The sequence below is a fragment of the Callithrix jacchus genome, chromosome 5, assembly GCF_049354715.1.
Source record: "Callithrix jacchus isolate 240 chromosome 5, calJac240_pri, whole genome shotgun sequence".
Lineage (NCBI taxonomy): Eukaryota > Metazoa > Chordata > Mammalia > Primates > Cebidae > Callithrix > Callithrix jacchus.
This window is the reverse complement of record NC_133506.1, coordinates 98,812,502-98,837,081: the sequence shown is the minus strand read 5'-3', so window position 1 is coordinate 98,837,081 and position 24,580 is coordinate 98,812,502. Positions and strand designations below refer to the sequence as shown.

General features: G+C 43.4%; 2 protein-coding genes and 1 non-coding gene across 13 annotated transcripts in view; 2 read left to right on the top strand and 1 right to left on the bottom strand.

Moving 5' to 3' along the window:
* The first annotated feature begins 3,249 nt into the window (after window positions 1–3,249).
* AP2B1 (adaptor related protein complex 2 subunit beta 1) overlaps window positions 3,250–24,580 on the top strand; it is a 151,478-nt gene continuing 130,147 nt past the window's right edge. For 4 of the 11 annotated variants that reach the window (XM_035300812.3, XM_035300808.3, XM_078373819.1 and 1 more), the window contains exon 1: window positions 22,605–22,671. The gene's annotated coding sequence lies outside the window, so the exon portion shown is untranslated. Of the gene's footprint in view, window positions 3,651–13,847; window positions 13,897–22,604; window positions 22,909–23,814; window positions 23,920–24,580 lie in introns of those variants that run through there. The other 7 variants (XM_035300813.3, XM_035300809.3, XM_078373818.1 and 4 more) reach the window with 4 other exon arrangements.
* On the top strand, window positions 8,690–8,786 carry LOC118154350 (Z30 small nucleolar RNA). The gene has a single exon (XR_004744217.1). It is a non-coding gene; the product is annotated as a Z30 small nucleolar RNA (small nucleolar RNA).
* Window positions 9,742–14,142, bottom strand: PEX12 (peroxisomal biogenesis factor 12). Its single transcript, XM_008997063.5, is given in 7 exon segments — window positions 9,742–11,339; window positions 12,199–12,752; window positions 13,073–13,364; window positions 13,366–13,442; window positions 13,444–13,604; window positions 13,607–13,802; window positions 13,960–14,142. Coding segments are annotated over 7 exon segments (1,701 nt in total). The 5' UTR covers window positions 13,981–14,142; the 3' UTR covers window positions 9,742–10,939.

The window sequence follows — 24,580 nt, the reverse complement described above, 5'->3', positions numbered from 1 at the left end:
AATACAAAAATTAGCTGAGCGTGGTGGCAGGCACCTGTAATCTTAGCTACTTAGGAGACTGAGGCATGAGAATCACTTGAACTTAGGAGGCAGAGGTTGCAGTGAAGCAATATCACACCACTGCACTCTAGCCTGGATGACAGAGAGAGACTCTGTCTCAAATAATAATAATAACCAATTGTTGAGTGCTTGCAGTGTTCTAAACATGGTGCCACACTCTGGAGCTAACCATCGAAATAAAAGCTCTCGTTTAGTAACTGCCTTCCTTGAGCCAAATATGCAACTTTCATTCTCAAATATAATTCTCATAATAACTTGCAAGACATGCATTATTTTCATGTTACATAAATGAAAAAAAAAACTGAGTTCATTCAGGCAAAGCTCAAAGTTGCAACTCTAGTAAGTAGCAGAGCTGAGAGTTGAACACTGATCTACATGTATCCAAAGCTCAAGTACTCTCATTCTGTCACATAGCCTTACTATTAGCTGGAAGAATGACACACATCCCGGCCAGGCTCGATGGCTCACACCTGTAATCCCAGCATGCTGGGGTCCAGCACATCTGCCGGGGGGCTACCGACCTGCAGGAGTCCCCGAGACTGCCAACGTAGATGTCTCGTTCAACCTGAGGGAGAGAGTGCGCGGAAGTGAAAGAAAAAAGAAAAGCAGAGTCTGGAGGGCTGGCTTAGGCTATGTCCAAGCAGCAATTTTATTTTTGCAATATGTTCCATTATATACTTTTCTGAAGTTAATGTTTACGCTGGATCAACATACTAAAGTCACAGTAAGCAAGTTACGCCCACTAAGTTATGCCCAGTAAGTAAGTTAAGCCCAGTAAGTCAGTTACACCCAGTAAGTTACAGTAAGTAAGTTACACCCAGCAAGTAAGTTATGCCCAGTAAGTACTTAACAATTGTAAGCAAGTTACAGTTACACCCAGTAAGTTATGGTAAGTTACAGTTACACCCAGTAAGTTACGGTAAGTAAGTTACCAAGTGTAAATACTTAAGTTAATATTTTACAATGAAGGTAACAAGGGTCCAAAATGAACACAATCAAGCAATAAACCATAAGGAGCCGAAAGTGGATGCAATGCCTCCCAAGTCCTCATATCAATAAACTAATGTCTGTTAATTATTTTGAATAGCATAGTCCCTCTCTTGGTTCCTGCTTTCCCTCAGCTTGACTCCCCCAACTGGGGATCTGTGTCCAGGCTCAAGCTCACCGTATGGCAAGGCCCATTTCCTAGGGGCCTCACACAGGAGCGATCCCCACAGATCTCCCTCACCAGCACTTCGGGAGGCCAAATTGGGTGTATGGATCACTTGACATCAGGAGTTCGAGACCAGCCTGGCCAACATGGCAAAAACCCATCTCTACTAAAAATACAAGGCCAGGAGCAGTGGCTCATGCCTTTAATCCCAGCACTTTGTGAGGCCAAGGCGGGTAGATCACGAGGTCAAGAGATCGAGACCATCCTGGTCAACAAGGTGAAACCCCGTCTCTACTAAAAATACAAAAATTAGCTGGGCATGGTGGTGCGCGCCTGTAGTCCCAGCTACTTGGGAAGCTGAGGCAGGAGAATTGCTTGAACCCAGGAGGCAGAAGTTGGGGTGAGCTGAGATTGTGCCATTACTCTCCAGTCTGGGTAACAACAGTGAAACTCCGTCTCAAAAAAAAAACAAAAAACAAAAATCAGCTGGATGTGGTGGTGCACGCCTGTAATCCCAGCTATTTGGAAGCCTGAGGCAGGAGAATCACTTGAATCCAGGAGGTGGATGTTACAGTGAACTGAGATCATTCACAGTCTAAAGAGGGAAAACATGTACTAAACAACTCAAGACAGTACAGCATATACAATATAACATCGGCTGACCACTCTATGTATTAGGCATTGTTCTCATTCATCTTGTAACAGTTCTATCATGTAGCTGCTATTATTATGTTCCTTTTTACAAATGGTGATACTGAAGAACAGAGAATTCAAGTTACTTGCCAAAATAGTCCACATGCATGACCACTACACTCCAGTGCCACTCTGGAGAGCTTGCAATGTATAAGCAGTGTTCTCTAGATGTTCTGAGGAATGACAGTAACTGTGCATGTGAGAATCAGAAAAGATTTCCTAAATGAGATGATAATATGAGCTGGAACTTGTAAGAAAGCAACAGGTTGAGAAAGGGAGACGGCTGGGAGAAAGATGAACCAGGTAGAAGAAACAGCACATGCAGAGGCACATTCTCTTCACTGTCTGATCTCTCCAATCCTTAATGAAGGAAAGAGGTCTTGAGAGGGCCTGGTACAGAAGACCCTTCATCTTATTTCTTCATGTCCTTCTACCCATCCCTACCTAACACTCATCACAACCCTCATTCGCCTCTCATATGTCACTCCTCTATTACCACTGCCAATCCAATTTAAGCCCCTATTAGCTCACACCTGGACCATTGCAATAGCTTTCCCTGCTTTTGCTCTCTGTTCCCCTCCAATCTAAACACAGTTGAGGCCGGGTGCGGTGGCTCACGCCTATAATCCCAGCACTTTGATGGCCAAGATGGGCGGATCACCTGAGGTCAGGAGTTCAAGACCAGCCTGGCCAACATGGTGAAACCCCATCTCTACAAAAATTAACTGGGCATGATAGTGGATGCCTGTAATCCTAGCTACTCGGGAGGCTGAGGCACGAGAATCCCTTGAACCCGGGAGGCAGAGATTGCAGTGAGCCGAGATCGCACCATGGCACTCCAGCCTGGGTCACTTGAGATTGTCTCAAAAAAAAAAAACAAAAAAAAACCCAAAACTATTTCTTCCTGTAATCCCAGGGCGCGCGCGCGCGCACACACAAACACACACACACACACACACACACACACACACACACACACACACACTCTATAATCTTGCTCAGATGCTCATTCCCAGCTATGAAATAGGGTACTGGCAAAACCACTCCGCCTAACAGTAGCCCCGACGAACGAGGGCGGGAAATTGTGGAGGGGGCGCGGGAGAATTGCTCAAAGCATAGAAAGCGATTGGCCTAACATCTTAGGTTAGAGGTGGCAACGCGTAAGAGGAGACGGAAAAGATGAGTCGGCCATCCCTTCCGCTCCACCCCTGACGTTCGCCTGGGCCTTCGATTGGCTGCTGTACGCACCAGCCCCGCCTCAGGGACGCCCACGTGATCCGATGGCCGCCGTGGGATTGGTTGTTCGGCGAGAGGCTCGCTGTGCTGTGAGATGCGGGCCGGGCAGAGAGGCAGAGGAGAGGGATGCGGGCAACACGCGTGTCCCGGGACGGAAATCCGGAGAGCTTGGATACTTTCATCTTCCTTAGGCCGGAACAGGCTTCTTGCTACCGTATAGGGCGTAAGAGTTTTGGGAGTTAGGAAAGCGGGCTGTAGACTCCTGCCTGGGTGTTTGGTTTAAGCCTTGGCTCTGGCCTTACTGTTGTTTCGCCGCAGGGACGACCTCAGCATTCCCGTGAGTTCGTGGGATTTGGACCTTAGATTACTAGCATGATTTTGAGGGCCTCCTATGTGTAAGCACTGGATGTGCGCAGATGGCTGTGCAGAGCGCCAGGAGGTAGAGGCTGGGAGAATGAGGGTTTGGAGGTGCTTGAGTTACTGTCTTTACCCACGTGAAATGTTGGAGGTAAGTCCGATTTGTAACTGGTGTTGATGCTTTTATAATCTAGGAGCTTAGTGTTTAGTAGGAAGAGACGCTCATTAAATGAATTAAACGCTCATTTACTGAACCACTTTCTAAGTACTAGGCACCGTTCCGGTGCAGTGGCTACAGAGGCCGGTAGAACACTCCTGGTTCTGTACGACCTCTATGATTGGTCAAGTGTGAGAGAGGGCGGAAAACGTGAACTGTGAGTAGTTGGCGTTGTGACGCGTGCTGTGGTGGAAGAAAGTGCTGTGGGAGTTAGAAGAAGGGGATGATTGAAGGAGTTAGGGACATTTAACAGAAGGTGATATTTAAGTAAAGTTTAAAAAGTATACTTAGGCGCTCCATGAAAGCACCTTTTACTCAACCAGCATAGGCATCCATTTGCCCTTCCAGATGCCTGACTGGAACCTTGCTTAAGGATGTGTGAGCTTTTAATCTCTGGCTGTAATCTTACCCACTTCAACCTAAACTTGGGATAATTACTCTTGACTCTTTTTTCGAGTGATAAGGCACATCTCCCCACAACCCAGGTGTAGGGAGAAGAGAGGTAGAATGATGCTAGTTTCTTGTTATTTTAGTTTTGTGGTAACTGGACAGCATTTTAAAGTTATATACTCTGTGTTTAAATATCCGTCTTAAAAAGCCTGAGCTATTTAACAATCTAGTTGTGACCATCTTATTCTATTCCCACAAGATAGGAGGGAATTCCCTTTGTTAAACTATGAATCCAAATAAATGTTAAAAATCTTAAAAAAAAAAAAGTATACTTATGTTTTCTCCCCATCGAAAGGGGTGTAGAAGGCACTCCGGATCGAGCGTTAGTGTACTGAGACAGAGAACTAGGAAAGCGGACGTGCTGTGTGTGGCTGGTGCACATGGGAGGTTTGCCCAGCTGATGATGAAGCCGATAGGTAGGGAGGGATTACACTTAGAAAGATCTTGAATTTCATGGTATTCTGTCTGTCTGGATCTTAAAATGCAAAGTGAAATAGGTACCACAAAACAGGTATTAACCTGCTTTCATATTTCGGAAGAAGGACATATACTTCCTGTTGGATTGATTTAAAAAGGCTTCATGTGAAAGATGGCGTTTTGGAGGGTTGCAAACTGTAAGGGTAGGATTTCGAAGTACAGGAAGGGTTTCTACAGCGGGGAAAGACTTTCTAAATGGACGGCATAAGGTCACATAGAGCCAATATGAGGACTAAGGAATAATCTGGGTTGATTAGACTGTATGTTTGGGGGCCAGACGCAGTGGCTCACGCCTGTAATCCCAGCTATTTGGGAGGCTGAGGCAGGAGAATCTCTTGAACCCAGGAAGCTGAGATTGCACCACTGCGCTCCTGCCTGTGTGGCAGAGCAATATTCCAAATCAAAAAACCAAAAAAAAGAGACATGTTTGGGTTTTTTATGGTGTGTTTAAGGATAAATTTGGGTCCCTTTTGAAACATGTTGATTGATAAACAAAGTCATTAGGACTTTATTTCCTGGACTGTGGGGAGCAATTGAATGCTTGTGAGTAATGACTTAATCACACCTCCATTTGTAAAGGTTAGTATGTTTGTAAGATTCAAAGTACATTGTATGGGATCAAAACTGGAGGCAGGAGGCCCATTGAGATAGCAGTTTTGTCTGCCATAAGTTATTGTCTGCCAGCCTCCCAAAGTGCTGGGGTTACAGATGTGAGCCACTGCTCCCAGCCTAGTTTCCCTCTTTGTGGAGCTTAGTTGCTGAATGGCTAACACAGATCAACAGCCGTCAGTTTTAAGGAGGGAATGTCAGTCTATTGACATTGACAGATGGCTGAAGGAAGTATACAGGGGCTCCAGAATTCTTAGATACTGACAATATCATTTGGAGGTCTGGGCTGGCATGGTGGCTCACACCTGTAATTCCAGCACTTTAGGAGGCTAAGGTGGGCGGATCACAAGGTCAGGAGATCAAGACCATCCTGGCCAACATGGTGAAAACCCACCTCCACTAAAATACAAAAATTAGCTGGGCCTGGTACCATGCACCTGTAGTCCCAGCTACTAGGGAGGCTGAGGCAGGAGAAATGCTTGAACCCAGGAGGTGGAGGTGGCAGTCAACTGAGATCCGGCCACTGCACTACAGCCTGGTGACAGAGCGAGACTCCATCCCCCCAAAAAATTAAAAATAAAATAAAGAGGCCAGGCACAGTGGTTCACACCTGTAATCCCAGCACTTTGGGAGGCCGAGGCAGGTAGATCAAGAGGTCAGGAGTTCGAGACCGGCCTGGCCAATGTGGTGAAAACCTGTCTTTACTAAAAAATACAAAAATTAGCCAGGCTTGGTGGCACACGCCTGTAGTCCCAGCTACTTGAGAGGCTGAGGCAGGAGAATCACTTGAACCCAGGAGGTGGAGGTTGCAGTGAGCTGAGATGATGCCACTGCACTCCAGCCTGGGCGACAGAGTGAGACTCCGTCTAAAAATAAAGAAAATAAAATAAAGAACGTAAAATAAATGAAATGCAGTCACCTTTCTCATTCTGAAATTGATTTTTTTAGATTGTGAATTACCTATGCTTTGCCTTGCTTTATCTTCCATATCCTTCCTCATTAGTAAATCTAAAGGTAAGGCCCTAGAGAAAAATGAAATTAAACCTTTGATTTAGCTGTTACTTTAAAAATATAAATCTGGTAATCATACCTCAAGTTCTCTTTCCAGCTCTGCAGTTAATTTGCTGTGGACCTTTGGCAAATCATAGCCTCTCTGGGTTCTTGGACTCTTCAGGTAGAAGATTCTGGTTTAAAAACTTTTATGACTATAATTTTAATCTTTGTTGACAGAAGAAGTATAAATCAAATTGCATATTAAATCAACTGGATTTTATAGAGAAATATTTAAAGATTAGTAGAAAATCTTTTCTAGGCTGGGTGTGGTGGCTCACGCCTGTAATCCCAGCACTTTGGGAGGCCAAGGCTGGCAGGTCACTTGAGGTCAGGAGTTAAATACCAGCCTGGCCAACATGGTGAATCCTGATCTCTACTAAAAATACAAAAATTAGCTGGGCATGGTGGCACACGCTTATAGTCCCAGCTATTTGGGAAGCTGAGGCAGAAGATTGCTTGCGCCTGGGAGGCAGAGGCTGCAGTGAGCCAAGATCATGCCATTGCACTCTACCCTGAGGGACAGTGAGATTCCATCTTAAAAAAAATTCTTTTCTAGGCCAAGTACAGTGGCTGACATCTGCAATCCAGCACTTTGGGAGGCCAAAGAGGGAGGCTCACTTGAGCTGGCAGTTTGAATCCAGCCTGGGCAACATGGCAAGACCCTGTCTCTACAAAAAATGTTTTTAATTACCTGGGCTTGGTAGTGCTTGCCTCAGATCTCAGTTACTCAGAAGGCTGGGGTGGGACAATTGCTTGAGCCCAGCAGTTTGAGGCCACTGTGAGCCATGATTGTGCCACTGCACTCCAGGCTGGGTGACATAGTAAGACCCTATCTCCAGAAAAAGGAAAGAAATTTTAAAAAAGAAAATATATTTTCTAAAACTTTTGCTTTTGAACAAGACTAAGGCCAGGCTTCTTGGCTCAAGCTTTTGATCCTAGGGTTTTGGGAGGCCAAGGCAGGAGGGTCACTTGAAGCCAGGAGTTTGAGACTAGCCTGGGCAACATAGCAAGACCTTATGTCTACAACTTTGTTTTTTGTTTTATTTAGCTGGGCATGGTGGTTGCACACCTGTTGTCCAAACTGCTCAGAAGGCTCAGACAGGAGGATCACCTAAGCCTGAGTTCAAATTTGCAGTGATTGCACCACTTCATTCCATCCTGGGCCACAGAGTGAAACCCTGTCTCAAAAACAAAAAAAAGTAAGCTATAAGTTTCTTCATGAACATTCCTGAGATTTTTTATCATGCAGGGTGTTTGTGCTCATTAGAAAAAAACAAAAGTTTTTGAATGGCAAATGTTTCTCAACTGTCCTTTGTACTTCAAAAACAAAAACCCTAAAAAGTAAAATTTGTTCAGATTTGCTTTTTTTTTTTTTTTTTTCTGAGACAGGGTCACTGCAGTCTCGATTTCTTAGGCTCAAGCAATCCTTCTCCCACCAAAGCCTCCCTAGTGGCTGAGACTACAGGTGTGCACCACCAGGCCTGGCTAATTTTTGTTGAAACAATGTCTCACTGTTTTGCCAGGGCTGGTTTTGGCAACTCTTGGGCTCAGGGAATCCTCCCACCTCAGCCTCCCAAAGTGCTAGGATTACAGGCATGAGCCACTGTGCCCACCCTAGTTTGTATTTTTGTATAGCAAAGTTATTTTAAGCAAAGAACGCTGTAAAATAAAATACTGAGGACCAGGTGCAATGGCTCCCGCTTTTAATACCAAGGCTTTGGAAGGATGTGGTGGGAGGATCACTTGAAGCCAGGAGTTTGAGACCAGCCTGGGAAACATTGTGAGAACTTGTCTCTACAAAAAATTAAAAAGAATCAGCCAGGGGTGGCTGTAGTTCTAGCTACCTGGGAGTATCCCCTGAGCCCAGGAGTTTGAGGCTACAGTGAGCCGTAATTGCACCACTGCACTACAGCCTGGTTGACAGAGTGAAAACCTGTCTCAAAAAAATATTAATTGAAAACAGGCCAGGCATGGTGGCTCATACCTCTAATCCAAACACTTTGGGAGGCTGAGGTGGGTAGATTGCTTTAGTTTAGGAGTTCCAGACCAGCCTGGGCAACATGGTGAAACCCTGTCTCTACAAAAAGTACAAAAATTAGCCAGGTGTGGTAGCCTGTGACTGTAGTCCCAGCTACTTGGGAGGCTGAGGTGGGATGATCACCTGAGCCTGGGGAGGTTGAGACTGCAGTGAGCCATGATAAAGCCATTGCACTACAGCCTGGGTAACAGAGTAAGACCCTGTCTTAAAAAAAAAAAAAAGAAGAAATATTAATTAGAAACCCATGGTTGGAACTTAAGACTTAATTTTTTTCATAGTAAGCCTGTGTTTCCTTGGATGTGAAAATAGGACACTGGGTTGCTCTTGGGTAATACAAGGAGGTGAAATGCAATGATGAGTGAAGTGGAGTCTGACCTGGTATTGCCATTGCTTCAGTGTTGGCTTTGACCAGGGTATGATCACTTAATCTTCTCTCTGAGCTGATCCTGGTTGTGGTTTTTCTGCACAGGTCTGTCGTATCCTGTTTGGACACTGGTTTATTGTTTAAAGTGTTTCTTTTATATTTTGAATTACTGATACTCTCATGTTTTCCTTCTTAGGTTGAGGTGAAAAATCTTCCTTTGAAATCTTCATGGAGGACTACATCATTTCAATCCTGAATCTGGTTCAATTCTATTATTCACTTATTACTGTATTAAAAATGTTTAATTGGCCAGGCACAGTGGCTCGCACCTGTAATCACAGCACTTTGGGAGGCTGAGGCAGGCCGATCACTGGAGGTCAGGAGTTCAACACCAGCCTGGCCAACATGGCGAAACCCTGCCTTTACTAAAAATACAAAAATTAGCTGGGTATGGTGGCATGCACCTGTAATCACAGCTACTTGGGAGGCTGAGGTGGGAGAATTGTTTGAACCCAGGAGGCGGAGGTTGAAGTGAGCTAGATCGTGCCACTGCACTCCAGCCTGGGCAACAGAGCGAGACTTCAACTCAGTAAAAAAATAAAGAAAAAATGTATAATTAACCATGGTATTTGCTTTGGTAAAACCTTTGAGGTTTAATGAGAATTTTAAAATCCATTACTTTTCTTATGGCATATTGAAAGTTTTAATATTTTCTTTCTTTTTTTATTGTCTCAATTAACATCATAACTATCTTAATATTAAAATCCATAGAATATCCTACTTAATATTTTAGCTTCAGCACTTTTGTGCTGTCAGAGAACGTGTTTTGAATTGGTAAAATGAGTTAAACTATTGGAAAACATTTATGTCAGCAGGCGCTCTTAAATCAGGATTTTTGTTCCAACTACTGGATTGGCAAAATTTTAATATAAAAATACCTCAAAAAGTAAAAGGCAGTCTGAATGAAAAATTTATTTTAAACACCTCAAGTAATCTTTACGTTTCTACAAAATCATAACAACATGGAACAGTTCTTTTTCCAGAAACATTTATTTTTAAAATCTACTTAAGTGTTTCATAGAAACTTTAGTAATAACCAGAATAATTCATGATAGTTTAGCAAACTCTTAGCAACAAACAGAAAGAATTTATTAAAATATCATTTCTTTATACAATTAGATTAGTATTTTGCTTCATCTTTTCATTGCTTGTTAGCTTTGCTTTTACACAGGAAATCTTCAGACTACTCTCTCTGCAACACTCAACCCCTATTCCTTTTTTAACCAGTTTCTCAAGAAAGCTATGGAGGGTTCATAAAGGAATATCCTTAAGTTTCCTAAATATCTAACTTTTAAGGAGATCCTTAAAAGTTGGTAACTGTAGATGTCACTTAACAAATGGGTCACAGTATATGGAAGGAGCTTTTTTTTCCCTAAAATGTTTCTACTAAGAGCAGGTCCACGTTTCCTATCGTTGGCAAACTGATGAAATTTACACCTTACAGACAGGCAGGTAAATGCTTTCTTTTCTAAAAAGAAGGCTTGCTACCACTTCATTATTCACTTTATTTTTTATGCTGTCTAACTTGGATTTTTCCTAAGACCTTCTGTACTTATATTTTAAGGAAAGGGATAAGCAAAAAATTCTGTAGTCAGGCCGGGCGCGGTGGCTCCTGCCTATAATCCCAGCACTTTGCGAGGCCGAGGCGGGTGGATCACGAGGTCAAGAGATCGAGACCATCCTGGTCAACAAGGTGAAACCCAGTCTCTATTAAAAATACAAAAATTAGCTGGGCATGGTAGTGCGCGCCTGTAGTCCCAGTTACTCGGGAGGCTGGGGCAGGAGAATTGCTTGAACCCAGAAGGCGGAGGTTGCAGTGAGCCGAGATCACGCCATTGCACTCCAGTCTGGGTAACAACAGTGAAACTCCGTCTCAAAAAAAATTCTATAGTCATTATCCTGTTTAATCTCTACACTGGCCCTCATATCCCCTGCCAATACCGATTCTTCTACCTTAAGCAGCTTGGTCAACTGTAAGTAGGGTTCTAGAGAGCAGGCTAAAAGTTTAGGATCAAATGGGCATATCCTTTTAAAGAAATCCATATAGTCATTTAAAGTTCATATAGTTATGAATTGAGGCTGAGAAGTATCAATGCTATATACCATGCTGAAACCAGCCCTGTGGCATTACAGCGCAATACTTTTGTTGTGAGGATAAGACACGATTCTCTTTCAGTTCTCAGGGGAGTAGAGTTTAATCAGATGTTGTACTTCTGTTGGATAACCTGTGATGGGACAAGCTTGGTGACTCCTCACATAATGAAACACACAGCGGTAACAAAACACATAGCCAGAGGTGGCAAGAACAGTATCATTCACCCGGGTTTTACGACACAGTGGGCACACAGTCTTCATTTTGGGTAGGAGAGGAGAATCCGAGTTATAGTCTAGGTGTACAGGTGGTGGTGGAGTAGGCAGGGCAGTCAATGACTTGATGGTTTCTTGATTTTCAGATGAGTACCACCAGTCAAGGAACTGCAAGAAGAATACACCCAAAGAAAGGCCAGTAGACAGGGATAAGGCAACACCCCCCACAGCTTTCTTCAGAGCTGACTTTATCTTCTCACTAACACTGTTGGGAGAAAAGAACAAGGAGGCAAAAAGAGAAACTAGATATTATTAGAGAATGACTAACATAAATGCAGTTCTTACATTTTTCATCAGAATCACTGGGGGACTGAAAAGTTGGTAGACTGGTGGTACTATCTCCTTAAGGTTCTATTCTACATGATTCTCTCTAACTTACAGTATTTTAGGAGCATAGGAGCTAAGCTTTGTTTTTAGTAACAAATAATTAGGGTTTGGTTTTGTGTTTTGAAAGAAATCAGTAGAGAATTTATTATATAGACTTTCTTTTTTTAGTGGAAGATAGTGATCCAGGAAAAAAAAAAAAAAAACAATTCACTTAAAAAACTTAGCAGTATTGAGGAATGCATATATTTGAACTTGTAGAACACAAATATGAATTAGAAGGAACACAGCATCATGATTAAGAGCACAGTCTTAGGCTGAGTGCAGTGGCTCACAGAGCACAGTCTTTAAAATCGTATTGACTTGGCTTGAATTCCAGCTCTGCCACCTTGTAGCTGGCTAGCTACATGACCTTGGCAAGGTACTTAACTGCTTGGGCTTAGTTTCCCCAACTGTTAAATGGAGCTAATACATTTACTTCATTGGGTTGTGCTGAAGATTGAGATAATGTTCACAAAGCAAGCACCTAGCACAGGACATAGCAAGTGTGCACTTAAAGTATACCTAGTATGATGAGGAAAGTTACCAAGATGACAGTCCTTGATTTATGGACACAAGGAATTGCTTTTCTATGACTTTATGAAATATCACAAAGTTAACAGGGAGGTGAATTTCACAAAACTGGGGTAAGATTTTAGAATTTATTAACTAAAGATCTTTTGGAAATGCTAAGGCCTTACCTCCTGACTGGTTCCTGCATCACGCTGGCTTCAGCTGGTTTGTGTTCCAGAGCTTGTATATCCTGAACTGTCAGTCGACCTAGCCGAACTCCAGCCAGCCTGAGCAGTGGTGAGTGATGCTGAGCTTTTCCTAGGATATATTGAAGTTGTTGTACCAGAAACCATCCTTCCCAGGCCATGTTAACAAATGGGTAGGCTGCCAGAAAGGCTCTGTAGAATCGTTTCCTGCGGGAAGAAGGGGGATGAATAGAATATTCATCCTCTTCTCTCAGGCTAGCAACCAACTTCTCCAGCTTCACTTTCATATAGGGAAGAAGAACCAGGAACATAATTGATTTCCAAAGATGCTTCTTTGGGAGGCCAGCACTGGCCAACCTCTGCGACTTGTGAGTGTCCCCCATTACAATTCTCTTTAAGCCATAAAAGTTTTCAGAAAATGAGGCACTGGTTCTAGACAGGTAATGCTGCTGGAGCAGAAGATCTAGCAGAGTAAAGATTTCATCAAACCACCTCCACAAGAAGCCATAGTGAGTGGGATTTGATTCTGCAAGAACCTAGAGCAAAATAAAACAATAAGTGAAATTCATTCCATTACACAAGTACTACACCTTCTATTTGCATTCCCCCTTTTCCTCTAAAGTCTACACATTCTGTCTTAAATAAGTCCCTTATTTTGGAGTCTGCCCTAACCTCCCTGAAATGTTGGGTATTCAGTACAGGTCTCTACACATAATACAGACTCAATAACCTGTAAGTCATTGCATACGAGTTATTTGCAAATTGGCTATTTCAAACGCTAGGCTACCAAATAAGCACAAATTATTGCTTTGGTTTTTACCCAGTTGTCCCTAAAATCCAAGAATTAATACCTTACCTTGACCACATGCTGAAGAGCAGGTCTCACTGCTGTCATTAAACTGTCCTGTGCTACCACCTCGAAGATGGATGGCTGGTCATCGGCCACAGAAGCAGTTGTGATGTGAGCCCCGTGCTCAGCCATAGTTTCCTGTGTTGATTGGCTTTCGCTTTTCCCACGAACTCTCTCGTGAGCATGAACTTTTTTGAGAGGAAGGGTATCAGATGGGTGCTCAGTCTTAAAGGTAAACTTTCTGGATGATATCTGAAACTCGAAACTCAATTTTATGGGCAAAAATGAACTAGGAAAAAGACCTGTTCTGGAGGCGGAGGGGAGTCTCAAGAAGGTTAACAACAAAGTGAACTCGGACGTGGGTAGAAGTGGTATGTGGTGAGGGGGTAACTTGTCAAATGCTGCATCTCAGGGCCGGGCGTGACTGAGGGGACAGGTATGGGGGAAGGAACGCGATCCTCCGGAGCTGCAGTCCTGGAGTTGCGAACGAGAAATCCTCCTCAATCGTGAGAGCTCAAAAGCCAACCGACTCTGAGGATGCAGTCGTGCCAGTGTGAGCCCGGGACACGAGGACTGGCTTCAGCTGTTGACTTTGAGTATCCTCGCCAGCGCTCGTCCTTGCTCGCTGACTCCAGGCGAGGCGCAAAGAACCCACGACGCCACGTTTGAAGAGAGGTCTCCGCTTTATGACAGAAGAGGCACCCGGAAATAGAAACCACCAGGACTTCAGGGACGCCTGCGGGAAGAGAGGCGCTCTAGTCCCGAATGCGGCCCGGAAACCAGAACTAGAGAACTCTATGACCCACCCGGACTTCCGCTCCCACTCCGCTGTAAGTGAAGAGGGCCGCTGCGGGCTGGTTTTGGCTGTGACTTTTCCGCTGGTTTGGTTTTACCTTTCGTAGCTGGGTCTGCATGGTAGCCTCGGTGGAAAGCTACAGCCCTGAACGTCTCTCTGCAGAGGTCTTTTTGACAAGTTGTTTGGGGCGCCGCGCACACGTCTGGCTCCGGAAATAGTAGCTTGGGCCCGTTGCTGAACCCTGTGTTCCTGCAGGCGGTGGAGCTAGGGGCAGAGGGAGGAAGGATTTTTCTGTACACGCGCGGAACGGATGGTGGTTAATTTATATGTCTTCCCCTTCCAGAAAGGATTTAAAGCAACATACCAGGAGATAGAAGCCTTAGATTTATTGCTGCCAATTGTAAGGGAAGATGATCGGATTGAGAAAGGTTCATGTTTGTTCCTCAGTACTTGAGACGGTTAATTTTCATCCAAGCTGGTAGTTTAACTGTCTCCCAGGTTTTGGCTACATTCAGGCATAACTCCATGCACTTGCTATACTGGATAAAAATGTCTCCGTCCTTAAACACAGTCTGATATGTCACACCAGCGATGTGAATACAGTGCTAAAGCAGAGGGAGCTTTATGAATTGTAACTAGCATGCACTGGGGACACTTAGCAGAAGGGTTCCTTTCATGCCGTTTTTATGCCAAAACGAGTGTAATTTACCTTAAGGTTTGTAAAGTGCATTTATGTTATATACAGCTTTTTCTCGCTAGAGTTGGCTGACACAGCCCTATTGAAATTGGATGAGAATTCATCCTCTCCTCCTTCTGGGAAGTACTACCTCTGGGCTAAATAGCTGGGAATAGAAGGTATTGTTTACTGCCCTAGAGGCCCTTATGTTATAAAAATAATTGGTTTGCATAATGAGAACCCTCAAAAACTAGGTTTGGATTTAGTTATTCCAATAGGAGACAAAACCTTACAAATTGTCCTTATTTATAGTTTAAGAAGTGTTTTTTACTTGACCAAAATACATCATATTGATAACAAGATTTTTACCTTACATAATTTTAAGACTAGACATAGTTTATATACAGTACCTGGTACATATTAGGTTTATTGGTAGCTATTATGTACAAGCTTTTCTTTTTTTTTTTTTTTTTTTTTTTTTTTTTTTTTGAGACGGAGTTTCGCTCTTGTTACCCAGGCTGGAGTACAATGGCGTGATCTCGGCTCACCGCAACCTCCGCCCCCTGGGTTCAAGCAATTCTCCTGCCTCAGCCTCCCGAGTAGCTGGGATTACAGGCACGTGCCACCATGCCCAGCTAATTTTTTTTTGTAATTTTTAGTAGAGACGGGGTTTCACCATGTTGACCAGGATGGTCTCGATCTCTTGACCTCGTGATCCACCCACCTCGGCCTCCCAAAGGGCTGGGATTACAGGCTTGAAGTGAATAGCAAAAATACAAAGTTGAGAAGTAGCATCAACTAACTCAAGCAGGAAATTAAACATTGTTGTCACTTAGGGATCTTTGGTTACAAGCAACAGAAACAAGCTAATTTAAACTAAAACGGAATTTATTATAAGTGTATGGAGTAGGCCAGGAGTTGTGGCTCATGCTTGTAATCCCAGCACGTTGGGAGGCCGAGGCAGGTGGATCACGAGGTCATGAGATCAAGACCATCCTGGCTAACATGGTAAAACCTTGCCTCGACTAAAAATACAAAAAATTAGCCGGGTGTGGTGGCACGTGCCTGTAATCCCAGCTACTCGGGAGGCTGAGGAGGAGAATCGCTTGAACCTGGGAGGCGGAGGTTGTAGTGAGCTGAGATTGCGCCACTGCATTCCAGCCTGGGTGACAGAACCAGACAATGTCTCAAAAAAAATTTTTTTTACAAGTTAAATAAGAGATCTGGGAGGCCCAATCTTTTAGACTAGTTAATCGGAATGCCCTTCTGAGGACATAACAAAGACCTAAATTTTGAGGAGCCAACCATATAAGGAGTTGAGGAAAAGAATAGGCAGAAGTGGGCTGGGCGTGGTGGCTCACGCCTGTAATCCAAACACTTTGGAGGCCAAGGCAGGTGGACCACCTGAGGTCGGGAGTTCAAGACCACCCTGACCAACATGGTGTAACCCCGTCTTAAAAAAAAAAAAAAAAAGAATAGGCAGAAGGAACAGTATTGTGAGGACCCTAAGGTGGGAATGAGCTCGGTGTGTTTGAGGGCTATTATAACTAGCAAAAGGTGAAAATATGAGGATATGAGCAGTGACTGAAAGGCATAAAATGGTGTTAGAGAGGTAGATAGGCCAAACCATGCAGGGACTCACAGGCCATGGGAATGAACCTAGATTTTAGTCCAAGAGCAATGGGAAGCCAATGAAGGATTCGTACACCAGAGATATGATCAAGTTTATATTTTTTAAAGATGACTCTGATGATTTTATGGGTATGCAGTATTTATATCAAGCTTTACATTTATGGCATATGCACATTCTTGTTTTTAATTTGTTTTCTTGAGACAGAGTCTCACTCTGTAGCCCAGGCTGGAGTGCAGGGGCGCTATCTCAGCTCACTGCAATCTCCGCCTTCCAGGTTCAAATGATTCTTACACCTCAGACCCCCAGAGTAGCTGGTACTACATGTATGTGCCACCACGCCCAGCAAATTTTTATATTTTTAGTAGAGACAGTGTTTTGCCATGTTGGCCAGGCTTGTCTCAAACTCCTGGCCTCAAGTGACCGCTCTGCCTTAGCCTCCTAAAGTGCTGGGATTACAGGCATGAGCCACTGCATCTGGGCAGATATGCACGTTTTTTAAAGTATACCATACATCGAAAAAAGTTAACCTGGCCGCTGTGTGAAGAATGGCAGAGAGAAGACTTAGAGGCTTCTAGTAGTCCAGGAAAGAGGTGATGGTGGCTTGCGTTCATGAGATTGAGCAGAGGGACTTGGATGGCTTTGAGATTTTAAATGTAGAATTGACAACTGGAGATGGATTGGATATGGCAGTTGAAGGAAAGGGAAATCAGGAATGACCCCTAGAGATTTCTGGCTTGAGCAGCTCAGTGCAATTTATTAACATAATCACAATTATAGGAAATTGTTCCATAGTCCACACTATGTGACACCCATAGTTCTAAGTGCTTTACATGTAATCTATTTCATTGTTCAATATTAATAACAATATGATTAGATGTTACTACCTTTTCCCCATTTTATAGAAGAGAAAACCAAAGAAAGGACCACAGATGGAGGAAACTAGGGGAAGAATAATAGCTTTCAAACATGTTAGGCAATGAGAAATTGATGAAAGTTTTTGAACAAGAGAGCAGTATGAATCAAATCTCTTAGCGATTTTTCTTTTTCTTTGTTTTATTTATTTATTTATTTTTGTTTTGTTTTGTTTTTTTTTTTTTTTTTGAGATGGAGTCTAGCTCTATTGCCCAGGCTGGAGTGCAGTGGTACCATCTTGGCTTACTGCACCCTCTTCCTCTCAGGTTCAAGTGATTCTCGTGCCTCAGCCTCCCAAGTAGCTTGGACTACAGGCGTGTGCCACCATGCCTGGCTAGTTTTTGTATTTTTAGTAGAGTTGGGGTTTTACCATGTTGGCCAAGCTGGTCTCAAAGTCCTGACCCCAGGTGATCCACCCACCTCGGCCTCCCAAAGTGCTATGACAACAGGCATGAGCCACCGCGCCCAGCCTCTTAAAGATTTTTCTAATGACATCTTTATGAGATCTACCTCTGTCTGCTAGGAGTTGTACCTAGAACCAGGTTTCTCTCTCTCTCTTTGTAGAGATGGTGTCACTCTGTCACCCAGCCTGGAGTGCAGTGGCATGATCATGGCTCACTACAACCTCGAACTCTTAGGCTGAAGTAATCCTCCCACCTCAACCTCCCAAAGTGCTGGGATCACAGGCATAAACTGCTGTGCCCAACTCTGGAACCAGGTTTTTCTAACCTCATCCATCTCCTTATGATTTAAGTTTGGTGGGCCATAAATACAGAATGACCCAGCAGTATAGTTATTGATTAGGTGCTGAAATTTGGAGAGCCAGGTCTAAGCTAGAGTTAGAGATTTTGGAGCCATATATTTAAGAAAGATAATTGGCCGGGCGTAGTGGCTCACACCTATAATCCCAGCACTTTGGGAGGCCGAGGTGGGTGGATCACGAGGTTGAGAGATCGAGACCATCCTTGTCAACAAGGTGAAACCCCGTCTCTACTAAAAATACAAAAATTAGCTGGGCATCATGGTGCACGCCTGTAGTCCCAGCTACTTGGGAGGCTGAGGCAGGAGAATTGCTTGAACTCAGTAGGCGGAGGTTGCGGTGAGCCAATATCGTGCCATTGCACTTCAGTCTGGGTTACAACAGTGAAACTACATCTAAAAAAAAAAAAGAAAGATAATTAAACCCATGGTATTGCTAAAGGGTTAGTATAGAGAAAATGTACAAGTATAGAGCTAAACTTAAAAAAATTGCTGGCTGGGCACAATGGCTCACGCCTGTAATCCCAGCACTTTGGGAGGCCAAGGTGGGCGGGGCAGATCACGAGGTCAGGAGATTGAAACTACCCTGGCCAACATGGTGAAGCCCTGTCTCTACTAAAATAAAATACATTAGTCCTGCATGGTAGTGCGTGCCAGTAGTCCAGCTACTCAGGAGGCTGAGGCAGGAGAATTGCTTGAACCTGGGAGGTGGAGATTGCAGTGAGCCACTGCATTCCAGCCTGGCAACAGAGTGAGATTCCATCTAAAAAAAAACAAACAAAAAAAAATTGCCAGCCTGGCCAATATGGTGAAAACCTATCTCTACTAAAAATACAAAAATTAGCTGGTCATGGTAGTATGTGCCTGTAGTCCCAGCTATTCAGGAGGCTGTAGCAGAAGAATCTCTGGAACCCAGGAGGCAGAGGTTGCAGTGAGCAGATATCAAGCCACTGCACTCCAGCCTGGGTGACAGAGTGAGACTATGTATCAAGAAAAAAAAAATTGGCTGAGTTTGGTGGCTCACATCTATAATCCCAGCACTTGGGGAGGCCAAGGCAGGAGGATCACTTGGGCCCAGGAGTTCCAGACCAGCCTGGGCAATATGGTGAGATTTCCTCTCTACAAAAAATAAAAAATTAGCTAGGTGTGGTGACGCACACCTGTAGTCCAAGCTACTTAGGAGGCTGAGGTTGGAAGATTGCTTAAGCCTAGGAGGTCGAGGCTGCAGTGAGTCATAATGGTACCACTGCACTCCAGCCTGGACAATAGAGCAAGACCCTGACTCAAGTAAGAAAAAATCCTTGCTATTCTTTTCCTCAGATACCATCTCTTCCTTCTTTGGTAACACATTCTTAGGAGTTATCTGCAATTCCTGTTTTTATTTCCTCACTTCTAATCCATCCTCAATTATCTGCAGTATGACTTTTGCCTTCATATCTCTACTGATTTCTCAGCAATAACATCAAATGCCTCCATGTGGCTAAATCCTGCAGACACTTTTTAGCCCTTCCTTCTCCTGTCTATAGCAACTGATATTCTTGATCACTTATTTGTATGTTTATTCAACATATATTAATTTGTGTGTGATGGGGCTAGGCCTCACGTGTGCAAGAGTGAACAGATTGGTATAGTCCCTACTTTCATGAAACTCTGAAAACATCCTAAAATATACTATTCTGCTTTCCTCCTACCTCTCTTACTACTCTGTCTTGGTCCTCTGCATTCTTGATTTTATCTGTTTCTGCCCCAAGCACTCAGTCTCCACAGTCTTCACGGATAATGTTCATGCCCACAGATTGAATTATCATCTGTATGCTCACAGTTTGTAAATTTAACTTAATTCCAGGTCATTCCTTATCTTCAGACACATATAATCAGGTACCTCTTGGACAGATATCTTCACTCTACTGAATGTAAAAAATGAACTCAACCTCCCTATCCTGCTCCAAACTTGTGCCATCTCTTATGTTTTCCTACTTTCAATGACTAGTACTACCATTCATCTCTTGCCCAAACCTAAAACATAAGCCTTATCAGTTCTAGTGTTAAACTTCCTGGGTTCAAATCTTAATTCTACCTTTTAACTTCTCTGTATCTTTCAAAATAGAGAAAGTAATAGTACCTACCTGGTTATCAGGAGCTGAGGATGTAAAAATGTACTTAGCAGAGTAACTGACATCAAATCTTGCTCAATAAATATCAACGGTTATTTGTTTAAATCACCATCATCCTGTGGCTGGATCATTTCAACAGTCTCCTGAGTGATCTCCCATTAGACTACAAGCCCATGATGAAAAGGACTATTTTGTAGTTAGAGTTGGTTCCATAGTACAATTCCTGACACATAATAGCTCTCGATATTTGTGAATTAATAGTGGAATAAGAGGAGCCAGAAAAGATGGGTAGTTCATTTTTTCCTTAAAATATATGCATTTTTCAGAGAAAGAATTGGAAAATAAAACAAATATAAAGAAGATAATAACATTTGTAATCAGCACCAGTGAGAACCACCGATAGGTATATATACTCCTCTGGATTTAGAGTTTTGTATCTTGGGTTTTTTTTTTCTTATCATCTCAGATCACTTTTCTGTATCATGTATTTTTCAACAATATGATTTAAAAGGCACATTCCAATCATAGAAATAAATACATGTTCACTGTAGAACATTTGAAAGTACAGAAAAATATTAGGAAGAAAAGTAAAACTCTCACTATCCCACAATAACCACTTTCAACATTCTGCTGAATGTCCAATTTTTTCTTTTTTTGAGACGGAGTCTTGGCCCGTCACCCAAGTTGAAGTGCAGTGGCGCAATCTCGGCTCACTGCAATCTTTGCCTCCCAGGTTCAAGATACTCTCCTGCCTCAGCCTCCCAAGTAGCTGGGATTATAGGCATGTGCCACCACTGGCTAAATTTCGTTTTTTTAGTAGAGACAGGGTTTCACCATATTGGCGAGGCTGCTCTCAAATTCCCAAGCCCAGGTGATCTGCCCCCCTTGCTACCAAAGTGTGGGGATTACAGGTGTGAGGCACCACACCTGACCTACCCTAGCCTTTTTTTTTCTATACATATATAATCATACTGTATAATATATTGTTTTGCATCAGTTTTTTACCTAACATTTTATGAATTTTCTGTCTCTTCTATAACATTTTGCAGCTATTAGATTTACCATAAATGTTCACATTTTCTCACTTTATACCTGGCTTTCCAACTTAATTTCCCCTATTTTAGTAACAGGAAATAATACATGAATATGTTACACAAAATTTTAATGTACTTCTGATCACTTTTTTAAGAATGAAGTTTTAAAATACTTAGACACTTTTTGATTCACAGAGTGAATGGGCAAAATGTGAGAAAAATAAATCATCACTTTGTTCTCCATCCTTCCTCACATCCTGAAATTAATTTTAGGAACAGCTAGTTTCATTTAACCTCATCAGTCTTGTTCTCCAGTTCCAGGTCCCGGAATCTAGGTCTAGGTCTTAGTTTCCAAAAGAAACTTACTTTTGTGTAAGCACACCTATTATATGCTAGGCACTTTACCTAATTTATCTGCTTTAAGCTTCACATGCCCGAGAGAGTATCATTGTCTTCATTTCACAGACAAGAAGGTTGAGGAGACATTAACTTTCACAGTCACATTCAGGGTAGGGATTCCAACTGACATCCAATGGCTCCTCAACCTCTTTTTGGTGCACCACTATCCTGTAGCTCCACTGCTCATATATAGGCCTAGGCTGTATCACCATTGTCCACTCTTGAGCCGGGCAGGAAAATGAGCTGAGGGGTTTTGTTTTTGTTTTTCAGAAAGGAACAAGATATTTCATCATCTCTCTCTCTTTCTTTCTTTTTTTTTTTTTTTTGAGAGGGAGTTTCGCTCTTGTTACCCAGGCTGGAGTGCAATGGCCTGATCTTGGATCACCGCAACCTCCGCCTCCTGGGTTCAGGCAATTCTCCTGCCTCAGCCTCCTGAGTAGCTGGGATTACAGGCACGCGCCACCATGCCCAGCTAATTTTTTGTATTTTTAGTAGAGACGGGGTTTCACCATGTTGACCAGGATGGTCTCGATTTCTTGACCTCGTGATCCACCCGTCTCGGCCTCCCAAAGTGCTGGGATTACAGGAGTGATCCACCGCGCCCGGCCCCATTCTCTCTCTTCTTTTTTCTTTCTTTCTTTTTTTGAGACGAAGTCTCGCTCTGTTGCCCAGGCCGGAGTGCAATGGCGCGATCTCGGCTCACTGCAACCTTCGCTTCAGCGGGGTTCAAGCAATTCTCCTGCCTCAGCCTCCTGAGTAACAGAGATTACAGGCATGCGCCACCACACTCGGCTAATTTTTTATTTTTAGTAGAGACGGGGTTTCACCATGTTGGCCAGGCTGGTCTCGAACTCCTGACCTCAGGTGATCCGCCCTCCTCGGCCTCCCAAAGTGCTGGGATTACAGGCGTGAGCCATCGCGCCCTGCCGATATTTCATCATCTCTATCTTTACGTTTATCAGAGAATTTCTGTGCGAGGAAACAAATCCACTGTCAGCTTTGTAAATAAATCCCTTTGGAGTAGCCGCTTCTCCTCTGAGCCCAGGTGGGCCAGCTTTGCAGAGACCAAGGAAAATCCTTGGGTCTGGAAGGCGACGGAGATCCCCGCCTTTCTAGGTCTCCCGCGCATCCCGATGACGTTGCGCGGCGAAGTTATCTGACGTCAGAGTTTCCTGTCCACCATCTTTGTCCCTGGCAAAGCGGGTTTTGCGCAGTGACAGAGACCTAGAAAAGAATCGTGACGGGCAGGAAACCATTACACCACCACTCGGGCTGTGCTCCGGTGAGTTCAGGGCGGCTGCTTTTGGGGTGTGTCCCTAATTGACGGGGTGGGGGACGGAGAGAAGGGAAACTCCAAGCTGGGATCGGAGACCGGCGGAGGCGAGGAAATCCTAAGAGCGTGACTGTTGAGGATGCAGGGAACCGTCGGGTGTGACCGTTGTTAGGAAAAGGGTTGGAGAAAGGGGTCTCCACCATGGTGGCTGTGGTGCGGTGAGAGAATCCTCGGGTGTGGCAGCAGGTAGTTGAGGGCATGAGGAGAAGATGTGTTTAGGAATTCGGGGTTTAGGAGGGCCGGAGGCCAGGGGTGTGGCCGATAGAGCCTGGAGGCCGTGGGGAGAACTTTCCTTCCTCCCCGCTCGGCGTCGTTCACTTAGAGGCTGGAACGTGTCCAGCAAGCAAAGGAAAAGGGATTCCCTCAAAGGTTTTGCTCATTGATGGGCGAACGTCGTCTGTACCATGCTCCGTAATGGAGGCGCAAATCACTAGAATCTTGACCACCTGGGGAAAGAAGCGGCATTCCTGACCCTTTGAGGAAGGAAAGAGTAACATCCAGAATTTACTCGATGTGAGAGAGAGGAAAGCAAATGGAGGCAAATCTTAACTCATCTTAACCCATAATTTTTGGGGGGGGGCTCTGCAGGAATGGTCTGGTTCGGGAAAGACTGTAGATTAAGCTGGAAGTAAAGAAACTGGAACTTTCTTTTATTTCCGTATCATTTGAATCCAAATAATGTGTTCATGCTGCTTGTTTTCAGAGTAGTCTTCTATTGGAGGGGTTGGAATGGAGGACAGGCTTTTATTGAATTCACGCAGATGCTTCATTAAACTTTTGACTTTTATTTTTGTATATTTAGAGACAGGGTCTTAATGTGTTGCCCAGTCTGGTCTCGAATTCCTGGGCTCAAGCAATCCTCCCAATCCTTCTGCCTCGGCCTCCCAAAGTGCTGTGATTACAGGCGTGAGCCAGCTCACCCAGCCAAACTTCACTTTCGAAAAGAAAGTGTTTGAAAACTTATTATAACCATTGTGGTTTAAGAGAAAGAGCATTAAGCTGGTAAAGGCACAATGATTAAGAAAGGTGGTCTCAATGAGAATCAATTTAAATTATTAATTACCGTCTTTGTAATTACCGTCAATTGCTTAGCCTCAGGGTAAGCTTACAAAGTAATAGAAACCCTTAGATGAAGGCGGTGCAGCTCTACAAGAAAACGAGTAACACATTCCAGAGATGACTAAGCGCCCAGCTAAGGTGAGAACTGTTTGCAGGTATCTTAGTATCTTAGCCGTTGAAACTTTGAAGGAAGCAGAAAGGATGTTATATAATGCAAACAGCCTCACTAAACGTTGGGTGGTAAAATCAATATAAATCTAATATTGTGACTGTGGATTAAGAGACTCAAGGAAGTCCAATTCTTTCATTCTTTGTTTTCTTTAAAGATCCATATTTTGCAATATTAACTTTTTAGGCACAGGTTTGAACCAAGCTGAGCAAGGAATATATTAAGTAGGACACGTTCTCCTTGCTCTTATCCTTCTTTATTTCCTTCCAGGCTTAAGTTTTCCAGAATTTGACGTTATTTCGGTTAAGAATTAGATGTAAAACTTTTGAACTTCTTTCCTTCTGTATAATATTAAGAAGCTACTTTGTAGTCTGTTATGTTTAAATACAAATAACAGGTGATTTTAGCTTTTGTGTTTCATAATTTCTTAGGAGCAAAATAATACTTGATGGTGCTGTTGTCTGCATTATTATTGAATATTTGATTCAAAATGAATTTGACACCTCTTACAATAAAAGATTACTGGAATGACATTTCTGCTTTACAGTTTGGTTAACTTTGGCTAGTTTTTCACTGTGAGCACTGAACTGTGTAAAGCCCAACTTTGTGAATAGAAGGGTTTAGTGACTT